Source organism: Liolophura sinensis, chromosome 3 (assembly GCF_032854445.1).
Source record: "Liolophura sinensis isolate JHLJ2023 chromosome 3, CUHK_Ljap_v2, whole genome shotgun sequence".
NCBI classification, from domain to species: Eukaryota; Metazoa; Mollusca; class Polyplacophora; order Chitonida; family Chitonidae; genus Liolophura; species Liolophura sinensis.
Window position 1 is genome coordinate 782,740 of NC_088297.1, and position 17,232 is coordinate 799,971.

General features: G+C 40.6%; 1 protein-coding gene across 1 annotated transcript in view; it reads right to left on the reverse strand.

The window, feature by feature from the left end:
• Nucleotides 1-2,479: 2,479 nt before the first annotated feature.
• LOC135463688 (vacuolar protein sorting-associated protein 11 homolog) overlaps nucleotides 2,480-17,232 on the reverse strand; it is a 49,291-nt gene continuing 34,538 nt past the window's right edge. Inside the window, exons 21-29 of the mRNA XM_064741067.1 lie at nucleotides 16,643-16,717; nucleotides 15,034-15,129; nucleotides 12,881-12,962; nucleotides 11,014-11,135; nucleotides 9,111-9,209; nucleotides 8,007-8,066; nucleotides 5,299-5,365; nucleotides 4,457-4,522; nucleotides 2,480-3,222 (exon numbers count right to left, since the gene is read on the reverse strand). Coding sequence (XP_064597137.1) covers nucleotides 3,136-3,222; nucleotides 4,457-4,522; nucleotides 5,299-5,365; nucleotides 8,007-8,066; nucleotides 9,111-9,209; nucleotides 11,014-11,135; nucleotides 12,881-12,962; nucleotides 15,034-15,129; nucleotides 16,643-16,717 — 754 coding nt within the window. The 3' untranslated portion in view covers nucleotides 2,480-3,135. The remainder of the gene's footprint in view (nucleotides 3,223-4,456; nucleotides 4,523-5,298; nucleotides 5,366-8,006; nucleotides 8,067-9,110; nucleotides 9,210-11,013; nucleotides 11,136-12,880; nucleotides 12,963-15,033; nucleotides 15,130-16,642; nucleotides 16,718-17,232) is intronic.

Here is a 17,232-nt window from a genome sequence, read left to right on the forward strand (position 1 = left end):
TATACAAACGGTAACACAAGCGTCGTGTCTCCATGGCGCCACGTGCAGTCAGAGAGATGACCTTTGCAAGGTCAAGCTTGAACTCGCACCTGGCCTCAGACCCCCATTAATTTTCCATAAACGACAATGTTAACGTCTAGCGTTGTAGCTCACTCCCAAACACTCCGTGGCCAATAAGCTTTGGTGCATACCTGTGAGAAAAGAAAGCCTTTAAAATCTTGACAAAGGTTGACCGTCAAAACCTGGACCTTTCCATGCCGGCAGCTGGGAGGCGTGCCTAGCAACGTCAAGGGGACGTCACTTGCAGCCTCATCACTACCTCACACCTTGTGTCCTCTCGCCCAGAATTTCAAACTTTCATCAATAAAGCTCATACCTTCTCAAAGTTTAGACAGTTTCCAGCATTTTACTACCAAGCATGCACCTGTACACCAAACATGGCCGCCTGGGAGGAAAAAAAAGAAGACTTTATACCCTAAAATACACAGGACTACAACCGTAATTCCGAAAAGCGGAAGTTGTAACGGGGGTCTGTGTCCACATCATAAAAGGGCGAAGCTCGAAAACACTTAAAGAGTGCAGGTCGAAAACCCGACTGTTTTCGAGTTTTCGCCCTTTGCCCTTTCGTGTTTTAGTGTTTTTGACCTTTTATTTATAAGGCTGACAGTAAGAAAACGCGAGTGGGCACAGCCGGCTCCCAGAAGTTGTAATGGGGGTCTGTGTCCACCTCGTGTATCCTAGCGATTCCTGGAAATGCAAAATGTTATCTTTTTGTTAATTTTCGCTTGTTTATCTTTTGTTGTGTAACGCTGTATTCAAGAATTCTTCATTTATACGCTGGTGCTCACTTATCCGACAGTGCTCGCTTATACGCCGGTCCTCGCTTATACGACGGTTTTCGCCTATACGCCGGTGCTCATTTATACGACGGTGCTCGCTTATCCGACGGTGCTTACTTATACGACGGTGCTCACTTATCCAACGGTGCTTACGGTTTTATGGTTGGAGGAAACCAGAGTACCCACACGCCACACTGGTCGCCCCTTCATGCCACTATGAAAGGTCTCATGAATAGACAGTGCAGCGGAATCCTACGTATTTTACAGCTAAATATTCCCATTAATGTGCCAGGGTTTCGTGTGACTTTGTATCTCTGTCACCCCCAAACCTAGTCACCTCACACCATAGTCATCTGGTATCATGCCATCATTCTCTCCCATATCTAGGTACTGTAGGGCCCCCAGTGTAACTGTCAATGAAAGTCACGTTGCTCCATTTGCAGTATATAGGACAACTCTTTGTCCGAACTTGGAGGCTGATTACGAGATTCGGTAAAATCTCGAACTTAGTCTTCTCCGACTGATGATAGATCGTTTGTGGGTACTGTAATTCTTCATGTTTGGAAGGTGTTCATTCAAGCATATTCGGAAGGCATTATTCTGTGTTGAGGGATAAAATTATACCTTTCGCGAAGCCCTCCAGTTCTGTCTCCAAAATCGAATTCAAAATACACATAAATTGCACTGAAAGTTGCTCTTTCATATGCGCAAACGTTGACGAACTGGGGGTAGTTGAACAGTTATCACAATGAGTTGTTACTATAGATATTTGACACTTGAAGGTACTTAAAACTACGCAGTAAACTTACGGCGGATTTTTTTCAAATAATGTCTTGTTTACAAAATATTTTCACATATTTCAGGAAGAATTTTACAACGGAAAGGGGTATAACATTACAACAAGACATTGTCATTAGTCCCAATCTTTGTGGCACAAGCCAACTACAGGTGACTTGTAACTTGTGGTTATTTATTTATTTCATTGGTATTTTACTCTGTACTCAAGATTATTTCATTTATACGACCGCGGCCAGCATTATGGTGGGAGCAAATGGGGCAGAGCCCGGGAGTAACCCATGAGCATTCCCAGGTTGCTGGTAGACCTTCCCACGTATGCCCCGAGAGGAAGCCCGCATGAGCTGGACTTGAATTCACAGCAACCCCGTACCAAGTGGTTAAATTAGTGGTTAATGTACAACGTGACCGGATACAATATACCAAGGAACAAAGTGTACACAGAGCTATAGTTTTGTACAGGCATTCGGGACTCCTACACGCATAAACCACGCTCTGACCGAACTGCTACAGTTGAGAATTCTTCTTAAACACCAACCAATTACACAAATTACCAAATGACACACATAAACGAATTATGCTCTTGCATAGTATAGTAGTAAGAAGTCCACAGAATGACTGACTAACGCACAGAGTGATCAGTACACACTCGTACCTGCGAAGGTCTTCCAGTAACCTGCGGATGGTCGTGGGTTTCCTCCCACCATAATGTTGGCCGCCGTCGTATAAGTGAAATATTCTTGCGTACGGCGTAAAACACCAATCAAATAAATAAATAAATAAATACACACTCGTTCACTCATAACACCCAAATACCGCAGTGCCAGGAGGCTAATATATATTATTACATATATTTCAGACATGTACATACATACATTATATGATAAACTGACACAGTCCTTCAGTTTTATGCTTAACTTAATGTTAATTAATGTTAATGTTAGAAAAAGAATGGACTGTATGCCTCTTTGGCACCTATCTTGTTAATCTGGACATTAAATCGATCGGTTAGTGTAGATATTATCTCATGTGTGAGCATGTCAATATTTCTCGTCGCTTTGCAGAACAGGTACAGGATCTTCATCATATCTAACCATGTCTAACCATGTCATTACAATATACTTGATCTTCTGCATATTCCTACATATTTTGCTTGTTGGCCTATGTCTCGATCAGTCCGGAAGTATTGGCATTCAGAATAAATCCATAAACATGTACATTATTTAAACATGTACATCATTTAAACATGTACGTCATTTAAAAGTGGACATCATTTAAACGTGTACATCATTTAAACCTTTTAGGGCATGATTTCATTTTTTGGGGGTAAATTCCTTATCAGGTAATGAAAAAAGAAAAAAAAAAAAAAACAGATAGCGAAATTTACAGAGTGAAACTTGTCACCAAATGAGCACATCTTCGTTACAATACAAGACCAAATTATACACAATTCTGATGATAAGGGTGCATGTACAAGTAATTGGATGGTTACTTTCACTGCTCACGAGAACGGATTAAGATCTGTGTTGTAGTCATCTCTTGTAACTGATTTCTGACGGACTGTAGGTGTGTCTGTTACCACAGTTACCTGAAAAAAAGACGACAATTTGATTGACAGCTTGAAGAAAGATGATATGACATAACATACATACTTTTTATTTCTTTAGCTAACACATTAAAAGCTTTTTTGAATATTTTAAAAAGATTTGAGCAACTTTTCAGGGAATAGTGATTTCTATAAAAGTTTAGTCATTTGACTTAACCCATGCAGCCCGCGACAGATGATTGGCCCATCCATGAGGTCAGAGGTGGAATGATCCCAAAGTGTCACTAATTATGCTGTGGCTTTAAGTCAGAAAGTTTGTCAGGTACATGTATGAGGTGCAGACTTAGCTCGGTTTCCTCCATTTGCAAACTGACTGCCATGAAAAAGCAAAACATTCTAGCCTTTGGTGTTAAACCCTGAATGAAACACATGTAAATAAACAAACTAACAAGCTGACTCCGGGAAGTAAGCATTGTACCTAGATATATATATATATATATATAATACAAAATGCAGAACACAAAAACTGAATTTATTTATTTCATTGGTGTTTTACGCCGTACTCAAGAATATTTCACTTATAAGACGACGACCAGCATTATGGTGGGAGGAAACCGGGCAGAGACCCAGTGGAAACCCACAAACATCCGCAGGTTGCTGCCAGACCTTCCCACGTACGGCCGGAGAGGAAGCCAGCATGAGCTGGACTTGAACTCACTGCACCCGCATTGGTGAGAGGCTCCTGGGTCATTATGCTGCGCTAGCGCGCTAACCAACTGAGCTGTAGTTTTGTCTCTAAAATCAAATTAAGAATGTGCATAATTTGCACAGAAAGTTGATCTTTGATATGCTAAAAAGTTTGAGGAATTAAGAAACATGCATTTCATATGAAGCTTCAGACTCACAGTTGTCCATGGATTCAATGCTTCCATGGGTTCAATGCTTCCATGGGTTCAATGCTTTCATGGGTTCAATGTTTCCATGGGTTCAATCCTTCCATGGGTTCAATGCTTCCATGGGTTCAATGTTTCCATGGGTTCAATGCTTCCATGGGTTCAATGCTAATAATGGAGACGTCAAGTCATGTACGTGTACATTTCAAATGTTACCTGAGCATTTGATCCTCGTGCCAGGATCTTTATCAAATGATGTCATTTACTTGATATTAAATATCATGATGCGGATCGAATGCTTACATAATACCTGAAAGCAACAATGGAGACTTCCTTACTATGATTATCCTGATGTAAATTTGTAACCCCTGTTTTTTTGTTACCTTGTTGAAGACACCTCTGCCAAAGTATTCAGCTACCACAGAAAACCCATCTGGAGCCCGCTCAAGCTGTGATAACAAAAGCAGATAAGCAATTAGAAATTCACAACACTCAGACATGTATTAGTTATTTATTTATCCCACTGAATGTTTTACATCGCACTCAAAAATATTTAACTTATATGACGGCAGCCAGCATTATGGTGGGAGGAAACTTCTGCCCGGTGGAAATCCAGGACCATCTGCAGGTTGCTCGCAGACTTTCCCATGTACGACTGGCACTCAGACATGAATGAAGCATTCTCCATACTGATGTAATTCCTAGATAACATTGAATTACAATGTCATGGCAGTATAAACTAGAGGGGATGTCTTTTGCTATTGTTTCTTTTATTTATTTATTAGATTGGTGTTTTACGCTGTACTCAGAACCCGGAAGAAACCCACGACCATCCACAGGTTGCTGGAAGACCTTCCCATGTACGACCAGGGAGGCCAGCATGAGCTGGACTTGAACTCACAGCGACTGCATTGTTGAGAGTCTCCTGGGTCATTATGCTGTGCTAGCGTGCTAACCAACTGAGCCCCGGAGGCCCCGTTTTTGCTAGTGTAAAGTTGATGTGGCATGGCATCAATGACTGGGGGTCTGCAAACTTAACTTCACTTCACTTATAAAATCGGCCATCATCAAATATTCTCAAACACGAGCAAAATATAAGAATAAAAAAAAAAACCTAATTTAAAAAAAAAAAAAAAAATTAACCACGAAATAAAATAAAAAATTAAATATCTATTAAAGACTATTCTTATCTTCTTTTCAGCAAGAATTGCCAGTAGCTGCTCACCTGGTTATGGAAAAATTCATGCAGGTCTTTGCTCTGTTCCTGAGCTCGGATGAAATCCATGATTTTCCTGAACAACACAAAAATTATTATTATATAGTAATAGTAATAATAATATTATTATTAAAAATATTCATTATGACAGATAGCATGTCAACATCGTACCACAAGGTAGGATGCCTGAGCCACAGTGGCTGCATCATGACAGATAGCATGTCAACATCGTACCACAAAGTAGGATGGCTGAGCCACAGTGACTGCATCATGACAGATAGCATGTCAACATCGTACCACAAAGTAGGATGGCTGAGCCACAGTGACTGCATCATGACAGATAGCATGTCAACATCATATCACAAAGTAGGATGGCTGAGCCACAGTGACTGCATCATTACAGATAGCATGTCAACATCGTACCACAAAGTGTGATGGCTGAGCCACAGTGACTGCATCATGACAGATAGCATGTCAACATCGTACCACAAAGTATGATGGCTGAGCCACAGTGACTGCATCCTGACAGATAGCATGTCAACATCGTACCACAAAGTATGATGGCTGAGCCACAGTGGCTGCATCATGACAGACGTCAGTTGTATTGTGACCATATGGTTTACACCTGACGTCAGCTGTATTGTGACCATATGGTTTACACCTGACGTCAGCTGTATTGTGACCATATGGTTTACACCGGACGTAGCTTTAAATATAAAACATACAAATGTCGTCACTCTGAATCAAAGTTAATGAACCTTGGACACTTTCGGCTAATGACCAAAAGGTACTAAATATTCTCTCCACATATAGTTGTTAGCTGAAATCTACCTAGTAAAGGAGAATTTGAATACAGGCTCAAACACCTGAGATAGGCAACTTTCTCGCAGGTGTTTTTTATTGTGTTTATTGGTTGAGAACTCTCAAGGCAATCACAGTCACGGAATTTCTGACTTACGTAAGACACTTACGAACTTTATGTAAAAAATGAACTAATTGTATTTTGACACACAGAGCCAGGTAACATTTCCCAGATTCTGCTCCCTTGGAACAGTCTAATGCCCGTTTGGACAGAGCCTGTGTTCTTGTTGAGGGCTTCAACAGGGAACTTAGGATATAATTGAGGTAAACTGACAAGCGGCCAGATCTCAAACTGAGGTAAATTGACAAGCGGCCAGATCTCAAACTGAGGTAAATTGACAAGAGGCCAGATTTCAAACTGAGGTTAATTGACAAGTGGCCAGATTTTAAACTGAGGTAAATTGACAAGAGGCTAGATTTAAACTGAGGTTAATTGACAAGTGGCCAGATTTTAAACTGAGGTAAATTGACAAGAGGCCAGATTTCAAACTGAGGGAAATTGACAAGAGGCTAGATTTCAAACTGAGGTAAATTGACAAGAGGCTAGATTTCAAACTGAGGGAAATTGACCAGAGGCTAGATTTCAAACTGAGGTAAACTGACAAGCGGCCAGATTTCAAACTGAGGTAAATTGACCAGAGGCTAGATTTCAACCTGAGGTTAATTGACAAGTGGCCAGATTTTAAACTGAGGTAAATTGACAAGAGGCCAGATTTCAAACTGAGGGAAACTGACAAGAGGCTAGATTTCAAACTGAGGTAAATTGACAAGAGGCTAGATTTCAAACAGAGGGAAATTGACCAGAGGCTAGATTTCAAACTGAGGTAAACTGACAAGTGGCCAGATTTCAAACTGAGGTAAATTGACCAGAGGCTAGATTTCAAACTAAGGTTAATTGACAAGTGGCCAGATTTTAAACTGAGGTAAACTGACAAGAGGCTAGATTTCAAACTGAGGTAAATTGACAAGTGGTCAGATCTCAAACTGAGGTAAATTGACAAGAGGCCAGATTTCAAACTGAGGTAAACTGACAAGAGGCCAGATTTCACACTGAGGTAAATTGAAAAGCAAATAGATTTCAAACTGAGGTAAATTGACAAGAGGCTAGATTTCAAACTGAGGTAAACTGGCAAGCGGCCAGATTTCAAACTGAGGTAAACTGACAAGCGGCTAGATTTCAAACTGAGGTAAACTGACAAGCGGCCAGATTTCAAACTGAGGTAAATTGACAAGCGTCCAGATTTCAAACTGAGGTAAATTGACAAGCAGCCAGATTTCAAACGGAGGGAAATTGACAAGAGGCTAGATTTCAAACTGAGGTAAACTGACAAGCGGCCAGATTTCAAACTGAGGTAAACTGAGAAGCGGCCAGATTTCAAACTGAGGTAAATTGACAAGCAGCCAGATTTCACTGGTTACCAGTTGGTGACCATTTACCAGCTATGACACTGTTGTCACTGCCCTGGTTTACTCTCTCATGTCTATGCTGTAGGTCTTTTGTATTAGGTAATTTATACCCAATGAGCTAATTCATAAGCTATACGAAGAAACTTGAACGACTAAATTAAATTCACTGAAAACATATTAATCAAAATTGCATTCTTTGAGAGCAATAAATACATGTACCTCCAAACTATTAATTTTGGTGCTGAAACTCGTAACTTACTCAGTTGGATATCACACTACCTTCCGAAAAGTATTCAAAACACCGTTTTAACTTTAAAAAGAGCTCTTAGATTCAGGCTAAATCTTCAACTTGGTCACAAACAAAATCGTAATATGAAATAAAAGGTCAATATGTGTGTGGTTTAGTTAATGATGGCGGCATTGACAGGTGTAGCCTGTCCATATCTCACCTGTTCTCTGGCATACAGGCAGGACACTCGTTCTCATTTTCTGCGTAACTCTCGAAGCAGCTGTAAAACAAGAGTTTTAGTGTTTCTAAACAGAGCAAAATGAATTTTTCCATCTGACTATTTATTTTACTGGTACCTTACAGTTTATTCAAGAATATTTTATTTAAACGGCCATCGATATGGCTGGAGCAAACTGTGAAAAGCTCTGGGGAAACCCAAGATCATCAACATGTCTAACATTTCCACATATGATTAGAGAGGGAGCCAGCATGAGCTGGACTTGAACTCTCAGCGACTGTACTAGTGAAAGGCTAAACACTCGACCACAAAGCCTCTGACTATAAAAGGTAGCAAACAATTCATCACTTCTCACACCACAGAAAACAACAACAACAAGAGAATATTATGCATGTAAGGATACAAATCGAGATTTTTCAATTAAAAATCAAACTTGAAGAAATAGAACAGTTTTATTTAAAAAAGCATCTCAATCTGTGTAATGGGAATGTCAATGATTTTGCTTTTAAGCGAATTGAGGGACCACTCCCATACTAATGCACTTGTCATGCCACTGCAAGTTAAAGGAGAAGAAAACTTAAACACATGACACTATAGGCTGAAAAAAACACATTTTTTCTATCTGGTGGTGCCTACGGCAAAGGCTGCATAAATCGCTAAGTCCATCGCATCCTCCATCTTTAACACCCTGTAATCTGTGCTGTGGGTATGTTGCCTCTCAGCCAATGAGATTCGTTAAAACTGCCGTCTTGTTCGTGTAAACTCGGAACCTATGTCCATCATTCCGGTTACCCGATCATCAAGTGGAAAACAAACTGTACCATTGGCTTACTTCTAGGAAGAAAAGTACTATCGGAAATGTACGAACTGCACTTCTGACGGCAATTCTCCTCCTAACAAAGAAGACTTCAGGACTACTTCTTAGGCAAAATGGAGTCGCCCAGGGCAGATGTTGGCGAGGACTTTATTTATAATTTATCACCTTGAGGTACACATTAGAATTTTTTTTATGGCATGATTGATATTTAAATTTTCTTCTCCTTAAAAAAAAAATGTCGCTGGATGTTGGGATTTACGCTAACTTACTGTAGGTGATAGGAGTGTGGTTCACACAGGAAGTGGACAGACGGGACTTCCAGTGGGTGGTTACAAATACTGCACTTAGATGCCTGGAAAATCTTGGCTCTAAAATGAGGAAAGCATATAAGTGTTACAGTATGTTATTAGATGCAGTATGAATTCATGGTATCATGCTATGTTAATGAAACATTAAAGGGACATACTGCCAATGTTGAAAAAATTGTGCTGTTATTTTAGAGCTCATCTGCATAAAGTTGAGACTTCCAGAAGCTACTAACACGTATCTGACTCTGAGACAATGATCGAATGTTTAGTTCTATCCGGGGTTTCCCTTCTACCATCAAATCACTCAAAAAGCTATTTAAAAAGTCAGACTTTTTTTACTCAGTTACCTCCCCTTGTTGTCTAGACGACGGGAGATGTTCAGTGAACTTGAAATGTCATATATGGCACTGCATGTAATTATGCGATCTACTGTGTAACTGCATTGGCATTTACAAGTACTTTATAAAACATTATCAACAGAAAGGAAGATCGTATTTGATTTACTGGACTTCTAATTTGCTTTCAATCTATCGTACTGTTTACATGTGCGATCACAGGCCAGGATAGCACAGTTGGTAGAGCGTCCGCTTCGGGAGCGGTAGATCCAGGATCAATCCTGGGTCGAGTCATACCTAAGACTTTAAAAGAGGAAGTTGTGGCTTCCTCGCTTGGCGTTCAGCATGGAGGAGATAGTGCATCGACTGGTTGACCCGTAACAGTATAATGGCTCGGGCAGGGCGGCTTACTTACCCTTACGCAGCACTAAATAAAAGAGCGGTGGAAATCCGTTCTGCAAGAACCCTAATGATTCCTTCGTCGTCACATGACTGAAAAATTGTTGAGCACGACGTTAAACCCCAAGCACGCACTCACTCACTCACAGGTGTGATCCACAATCGAATGTTGCATTATGGGGATCTTTGCACGGCCTCATTTGCATGTTGTCTCATTGGGCAGGCAGTTTAAACCGGTTACAGATTTTTCCTTTAAATTCTTTTAATTGAAATTTGTGGAAAATATAGGCCCATGGGGTTTAGTTAGGAGTCAAATGCCACTCATTTCTGTTTTTAGCTGAATTTCTTTCGACAGTATGTCCCTTACCTCTCTAAAACAAACTATTAGTTTAATGTAATGTTATGAAAGGACAATTCATGTATATGCTAACAGAAATCCCGACACATTTTCATTATCTTTCATTTTAAATCTTCTTGTTATGAATACACCTATGACAATGTAAAGGATATTTTAGAACGGGGTTGCTGTTGATCAAAACTATATATTTATTTATTTATTTGGTGTTTTACGCTGTACTCAAGAATATTTCACTTATACGACGGCGGTCAGCATTATGGTGGGTGGAAACCGGGCAGAGCCCAGGGGAAACCCACGACCATACGCAGGTCATCATCTTTCAAACAGTGACATTTATGGAAACAGATTGCCAACTGCCAGTTTATTTATTTATTTATTTATTTATTTGATTGGTGTTTTATGCCGTACTCAAGAATATTTCACTTATACGACAGCGGCCAGCATTATGGTGGGAGGAAACCGGGGGAAATCCGCTGGTTACTGGCAGACCTTCCCACATACCACCAAGATGAAGCCAGCATGAGGTCCACTTCAAATCACAGCGACCGCATTGGTGAGAGGCTCCTGGGTCATTACGCTGCGCTAGCGCACTAACCAACTGAGCCATGCAGGCCCCTATTATTTATTTCATTGAGGTGTCTAATGCTATACACAGACATCCCCATGTACTGCCTGAGAGGAAGCCAGCATGAGCTGTGATCAAAACTAGAAATGCATCCTAAAGCAGGACTGATGAAATTCCTATAGTCCTATTCCAGAGACGTGTGCTTACGAAGTTTTAAGCTCCTCAATCTGTGCTCTTGTCCTCTCGGTATCCTCGCGATATTGCCGAATCAATCGCTCATCTTCTGATATCTGGTCATTCTCCATCTGTAGCCTTCGGATGATATAATCCTACAGAAAAAAACAAACAAACAGTCAGACATCTGCTTGTCACCCGCCTGTTTCACAATTAACAATGAGTTTAAACTGCACTGCAATGGCTGGGTGCTTTGAACACGATAATTCCTTCACACTGTTTATTCAAGCAAATTTTCATGGTATTATTCTGAGAAGTCCTAAAATTGTCAAAACAAACCTGAACCAATGTAGTTTTGTGTCGAAAATCAAATTTAAAAGGTCTGCCATAAACGTGCGGAGGGTTGTGGGTTTCCCCTGGGCTTTGCCCAGTTTCTTCCCGCCATAATGCTGGCTGCTGTCACATAAGTGAAATATTCTTCAGTAAGGAATACAACACCAACCTAAACATAAATAAATAAATAAATAAATAAATCAATCAATCAATCAATCAATCAATCAATCAAATTTAAAAGGTGTGCACGCCACATAGAAGTTTGCTCTTTCATGTGAGAAAATGTTGGGGAGTTAAGGGAGAGGATTTGCTCCACAATGGCCATGTGATTCTCAGCCAGGTGAATTTGTATCAAGCTACATGTATCTAAAAACATACCAAAATCCAGAGATCAAGAGCAAGACAATATTTTCTCGCTCTCTGAGTACAAACTTTTACTAGGGTACATTTTACTTGGGGACCCACATGGCCAAGCGCTTAGCATGCTAGCGCAGTACAATAACTAAGGAGCATCTCACCAATGTCCAACTCATGCAGAGTGTCTATCCCTATTCTATGTGGGAAGGTCTGTCAGCAACTTGCAGATGGTTGTGGGTTTCCCCGGGTTCTGCCTGGTTTTCTTCTATCATAATGGTGGCTGCCGTCATGCATCTAATTAACACCCTGACTCATGCGCCAGCTTAACCAGCAAAAGCTGGATTTACTTATATACTTATCTAATTGGTGTTTTACGCTGTACTTAAGAATATATCACTTATATGACGGCAGTCATCATTAAGATGGAAAGCTGGATTACTACTTATTTGGAGAGACGAAATAGCTGCCTAAGCAATTTGAATGTATTTTTGCATACTCCTTACAGCGCATACGTCCTCTACATTCACTGCCACAAATTGCAAATTTTGTACAGAAATCCTGAACTACGCCGAGGTCACTGGCGTGGTGGTGATGAGGCAAGAAGAGGTGCCAGAAAACACAAAACCTCCGTCTCAGCCTTTGGTTATAATAACACAATATACACATGCATTTTATTCATCCAAAGTGTGTACAACATGTGTACACATTTATTAAAGAATGTTGATAAAACAGTTTTGTGCAAAGACACCAGTGGGATGTTAAGCCTAAACATGCCTTCCTGCATCGCACTGGTTCCAAAGGTCAAGTTTGTCTAGTGGTGGCAGTGTTGTATAGTGAACTAGACAGCGATGCATACGCTGTCAAGAGTATGGTATTTTTATAGTTATTATAAAGCTGGTCAGGTTTTTGGGCAGGGGAAACCGGAATGCCTGTTATACACCACTGACAATATCCAGCTAAATGTACTTGTGCATGGGAAACCAGAATGCCTGTAGTGCACCATCGACATTATCCAGCTAGATGTACCTGGGCAGGGGAAACCGGAATGCCTTTAGTACACCACCGACAATATCCAGATAGATGTACTTGGGCAGGGAAAACCAGAATGCCTATAGTACACTACCAACATTATCAAGCTAGATGTACCTGACAATTTACCTCTGAACTTAAACAAAACCTTGCCAAATGCCGAGGCAACAAATCCCCTTACCTTGACCACGGATAGTGTGGCTGTAGAGTTATGAGCCAGAGTCTGAATAACCAACAAGGGAGGTAATAAATTCTTCTTGTCAATATTTGTGAAAGGTTAAGGATATCACTGGCAAATATATTCTTACAAAATAATTTATGGACAACTGTATATTCATAGTTTATGATCACAACTATACAGCAGCAAATGGGACCATGAGCAGCTAGAAACAAACAAAAACTGACCTTCCAAGGTGTTAAACTGCCACGTCATGACAGTCAACATACATATACACGAAGCTATATATTAAATACTGTACTTCCTCTGAAAATTAACTCAAAAATATGCACTTCTAGAAGCAAATAAAGGTAACACAATGTTACATTTAAGTTGAAAATTAAATTTTCAAGTAGGATATCATCCTACCATTTCTAATATCAATAGAACTCTTAGAATCACGCAAAATGAGTGACTCAGTCGCATAGGGTTAGTCAGCTACGTGTCCACCCATAGAATCATAGGTTTAGTCAGCTACCTGTCCACCCATAGAATCACAGGGTTAGTCAGCTACCTGTCCACCCATAGAATCTTAGGGTTAGTCAGCTACCTGTCCACCCTTAGAATCACTGGGTTAGTCAGCTACCTGTCCACCCTTAGAATCACAGGGTTAGTCAGCTACCTGTCCACCCATAGAATCACTGGGTTAGTCAGCTACCTGTCCATCCATAGAATCATAGGGTTAGTCAGCTACCTGTCCACCCATAGAATCACAGGGTTAGTCAGCTACCTGTCCACCCATAGAATCATAGGGTTAATCAGCTACCTGTCCATCCATAGAATCATAGGGTTAGTCAGCTACCTGTCCACCCTTAGAATCATAGGGTTAGTCAGCTACCTGTTCACCCATAGAATCATAGGGTTAGTCAGCTACCTGTCCACCCACAGAATCATAGGGTTAGTCAGCTACGTGTCCACCCATAGAATCATAGGGTTAGTCAGCTACGTGTCCACCCATAGAATCATAGGGTTAGTCAGCTACCTGTCCACCCTTAGAATCATAGGGTTAGTCAGCTACCTGTCCACCCATAGAATCACAGGGTTAGTCAGCTACCTGTCCACCCATAGGATCATAGGGTTAGTCAGCTACCTGTCCACCCATAGAATCATAGGGTTAGTCAGCTACCTGTCCACCCATAGAATCATAGGGTTAGTCAGCTACCTGTCCACCCTTAGAATCACTGGGTTGGTCAGCTACCTGTTCACCCATAGAATCATAGGGTTAGTCAGCTACCTTTCCACCCATAGAATCATAGGTTTAGTCAGCTACCTGTCCACCCATAGAATCACTAGGTTAGTCAGCTACCTGTCCACCCATAGAATCATAGGGTTAGTCAGCTACCTGTCCACCCTTAGAATCACTGGGTTAGTCAGCTACCTGTCCACCCCTTAGAATCATAGGGTTAGTCAGCTACCTGTCCACCCTTAGAATCATAGGGTTAGTCAGCTACCTGTCCACCCATAGAATCATAGGGTTAGTCAGCTACCTGTCCACCCATAGGATCATAGGGTTAGTCAGCTACCTGTCCACCCATAGAATCATAGGGTTAGTCAGCTACCTGTCCACCCTTAGAATCATAGGGTTAGTCAGCTACCTGTCCACCCTTAGAATCACTGGGTTGGTCAGCTACCTGTTCACCCATAGAATCATAGGGTTAGTCAGCTACCTGTCCACCCATAGAATCATAGGTTTAGTCAGCTACCTGTCCACCCTTAGAATCACTGGGTTAGTCAGCTACCTGTCCACCCATAGAATCATAGGGTTAGTCAGCTACCTGTCCACCCTTAGAATCACTGGGTTAGTCAGCTACCTGTCCACCCTTAGAATCATAGGGTTAGTCAGCTACCTGTCCACCCATAGAATCAAAGGGTTAGTCAGCTACCTGTCAACCCTTAGAATCACTGGATTAGTCAGCTACGTGTCCATCCATAGTCAGTGAGGTCAGAACTATATATTTATTTATTTATTTGATTGGTGTTTTACGCTGTACTCAACTTTGGGGTCAAACACAGCCTATAATCACACATATTCCATCCAAAGCAATTTCAGTACTAACATTCCAATATTACATATTTTCTATGCAGGCATCTGGCCTACCACTGGGAACTGACAAAGGATATGAGTAAGGACTTCCATCAGTTGAGTCTTACAGTTGTCTTCTTTCCGAGCAAAGTACGCCAAGGCCTGTACCCACAGATTTGGATCTTGTGATCTGAAGACATACACATGTACAGTATATGTGAAACAATGAACTCAATCTCCAAATAGTTTTCACTTGTCACTGCTTGTATTTCTCCTATTATTTATTTGACTTATTTATTTATTTGATTGGTGTTTTACGCCGTACTCAAGAATATTTCACTTATACAACGGCGCGCAGCATTATGGTTGGAGGAAACCAGGCAGAGCCCGGATGAAACCCACCACCATCTGCAGGTTGCTGGCAGACCTTCTACTTATGGCTGGAGAGGAAGCCAGCATGAGCTGGACTTGAACTCACAGTGACCGCATTGGTGAGAGGCTCCTGGGTCATTACACTGCGCTAGCACGCTAACTGAGCCATTTATTTGATTGAGGTGTCCAATGCCATACACAAGAATTTTTAACTTACATATGTATACACTGACAGTCCGATATATGGGTGGAGGAAGTTTCGAAGTCATTCATTGCACTTTGCCAGGTACTAACAGCAAGAGCTGAATTCGAGCATGTGACCTCACTGGTAGACAGCCTAAGAGTGAGCGAGTGATTGGGGTTTAACGTCGTACTTAACAATATTTCAGTCATATGATGACGAAGGAATTCTAGGAGTGCATGTAATGTGCCTCCCTGTTGCAGGATGGATTTTCACCGCTCTTTTATCTAGTGCTGCTTCACTGAGAAGACTTACCAAAGGCAAGTAAGGTGGATGAATCAATTAGAATCAAGAAAAATGTCTCTCTTGAAAAATTCTAAACTTTAGGTGAAATACGGTAATAATTTAATAACGTGTGGTAAATCTACAACGTGCGGTAAATCTACAACGTGCGGTAAATCTACAACGTGCGGTAAATCTACAACGTGTGGTAAATCTACGTGCTGTAAACCCACGTGTGGTAAATCTACAACGTGCTGTAAATCTACAACGTGTGGTAAATCTACAACGTGTTGTAAATCTACAGCATGTGGAAAATCTACAACGTGTGGTAAATCTACAGCATGTGGAAAATCTACAACGTGTGGTAAATCTACAACGTGTTGTAAATCTACAACGTGTGGTAAATCTACAACGTGTTGTAAATCTACAACGTGTGGTAAATCTACAACGTGCTGTAAATCTACAACGTGCGGTAAATCTACAACGTGTGGTAAATCTACAACATGCTGTAAATCTACAACGTGTGGTAAATCTACAACGTGTGGTAAATCTACAACCCTGCTTCTGTACTCACATGCTGACACATACCTGAAGCTATAATTTGTTTTGGTAACATTTGTGTGTGTTCATATTTAACAGGAAACATACATAACACATGTATCACTAACTGTGACACAATGTGTGACATTATCTGTGACACAATCTGTGACATTAACTGTGACACAATGTCCACTTACCCGAAGCATTTACAAGCATCAATAACATACATAACACATGTATCATTAACTGTGACATTAAATGTGACACAATGTGTGACATTAACTGTGACACAATCTGTGACATTAACTGTGACACAATCTCCACTCACCCGAAGCGTTTACAAGCGTCAATAACATGAGAATGTTCATCATGTTCCATATGGTAGCGCAGAATCTGCTGATACCTGAAGAAAAATCAGGCAGACAGAAGTAAATAAACAGTAGCTATAAAACACACAAAACAACAGATACCCTAAATTTATTAATTTATTTATTCAATTAGTGTTCAGAAACTCTCAATGACCTAACATTTCGCCCACAAAGTGCATTTTCAGAGGCCGATAAATGTCACAGAAATATTGTTTTTGGTGCTGAAACTCACAATTTTCCAGTACAGTATCATTCCATTTTCCAAACAAACCTCAAAACACCTTTCTAAAATCAATAGACCTCCCAGAATCAGGATCAGTTAGTCATGGACGAAATTTATGGTCACTGAGTTTTCATAGTTGCACAAGTGAGAGCTGGACAGAATACCTGAAATGATTATCAAACTCCATAAAACACTCTTATTTTCTCAAAACTTGATCGCTTTAACATGGGACCAAAAAAAAAAAAACATGAAATTTACACCATTTTTTTTACATGTAGACATATAAATTTCAGAATATCCAATTTTCTGGAATGATTTGGTTGGTGT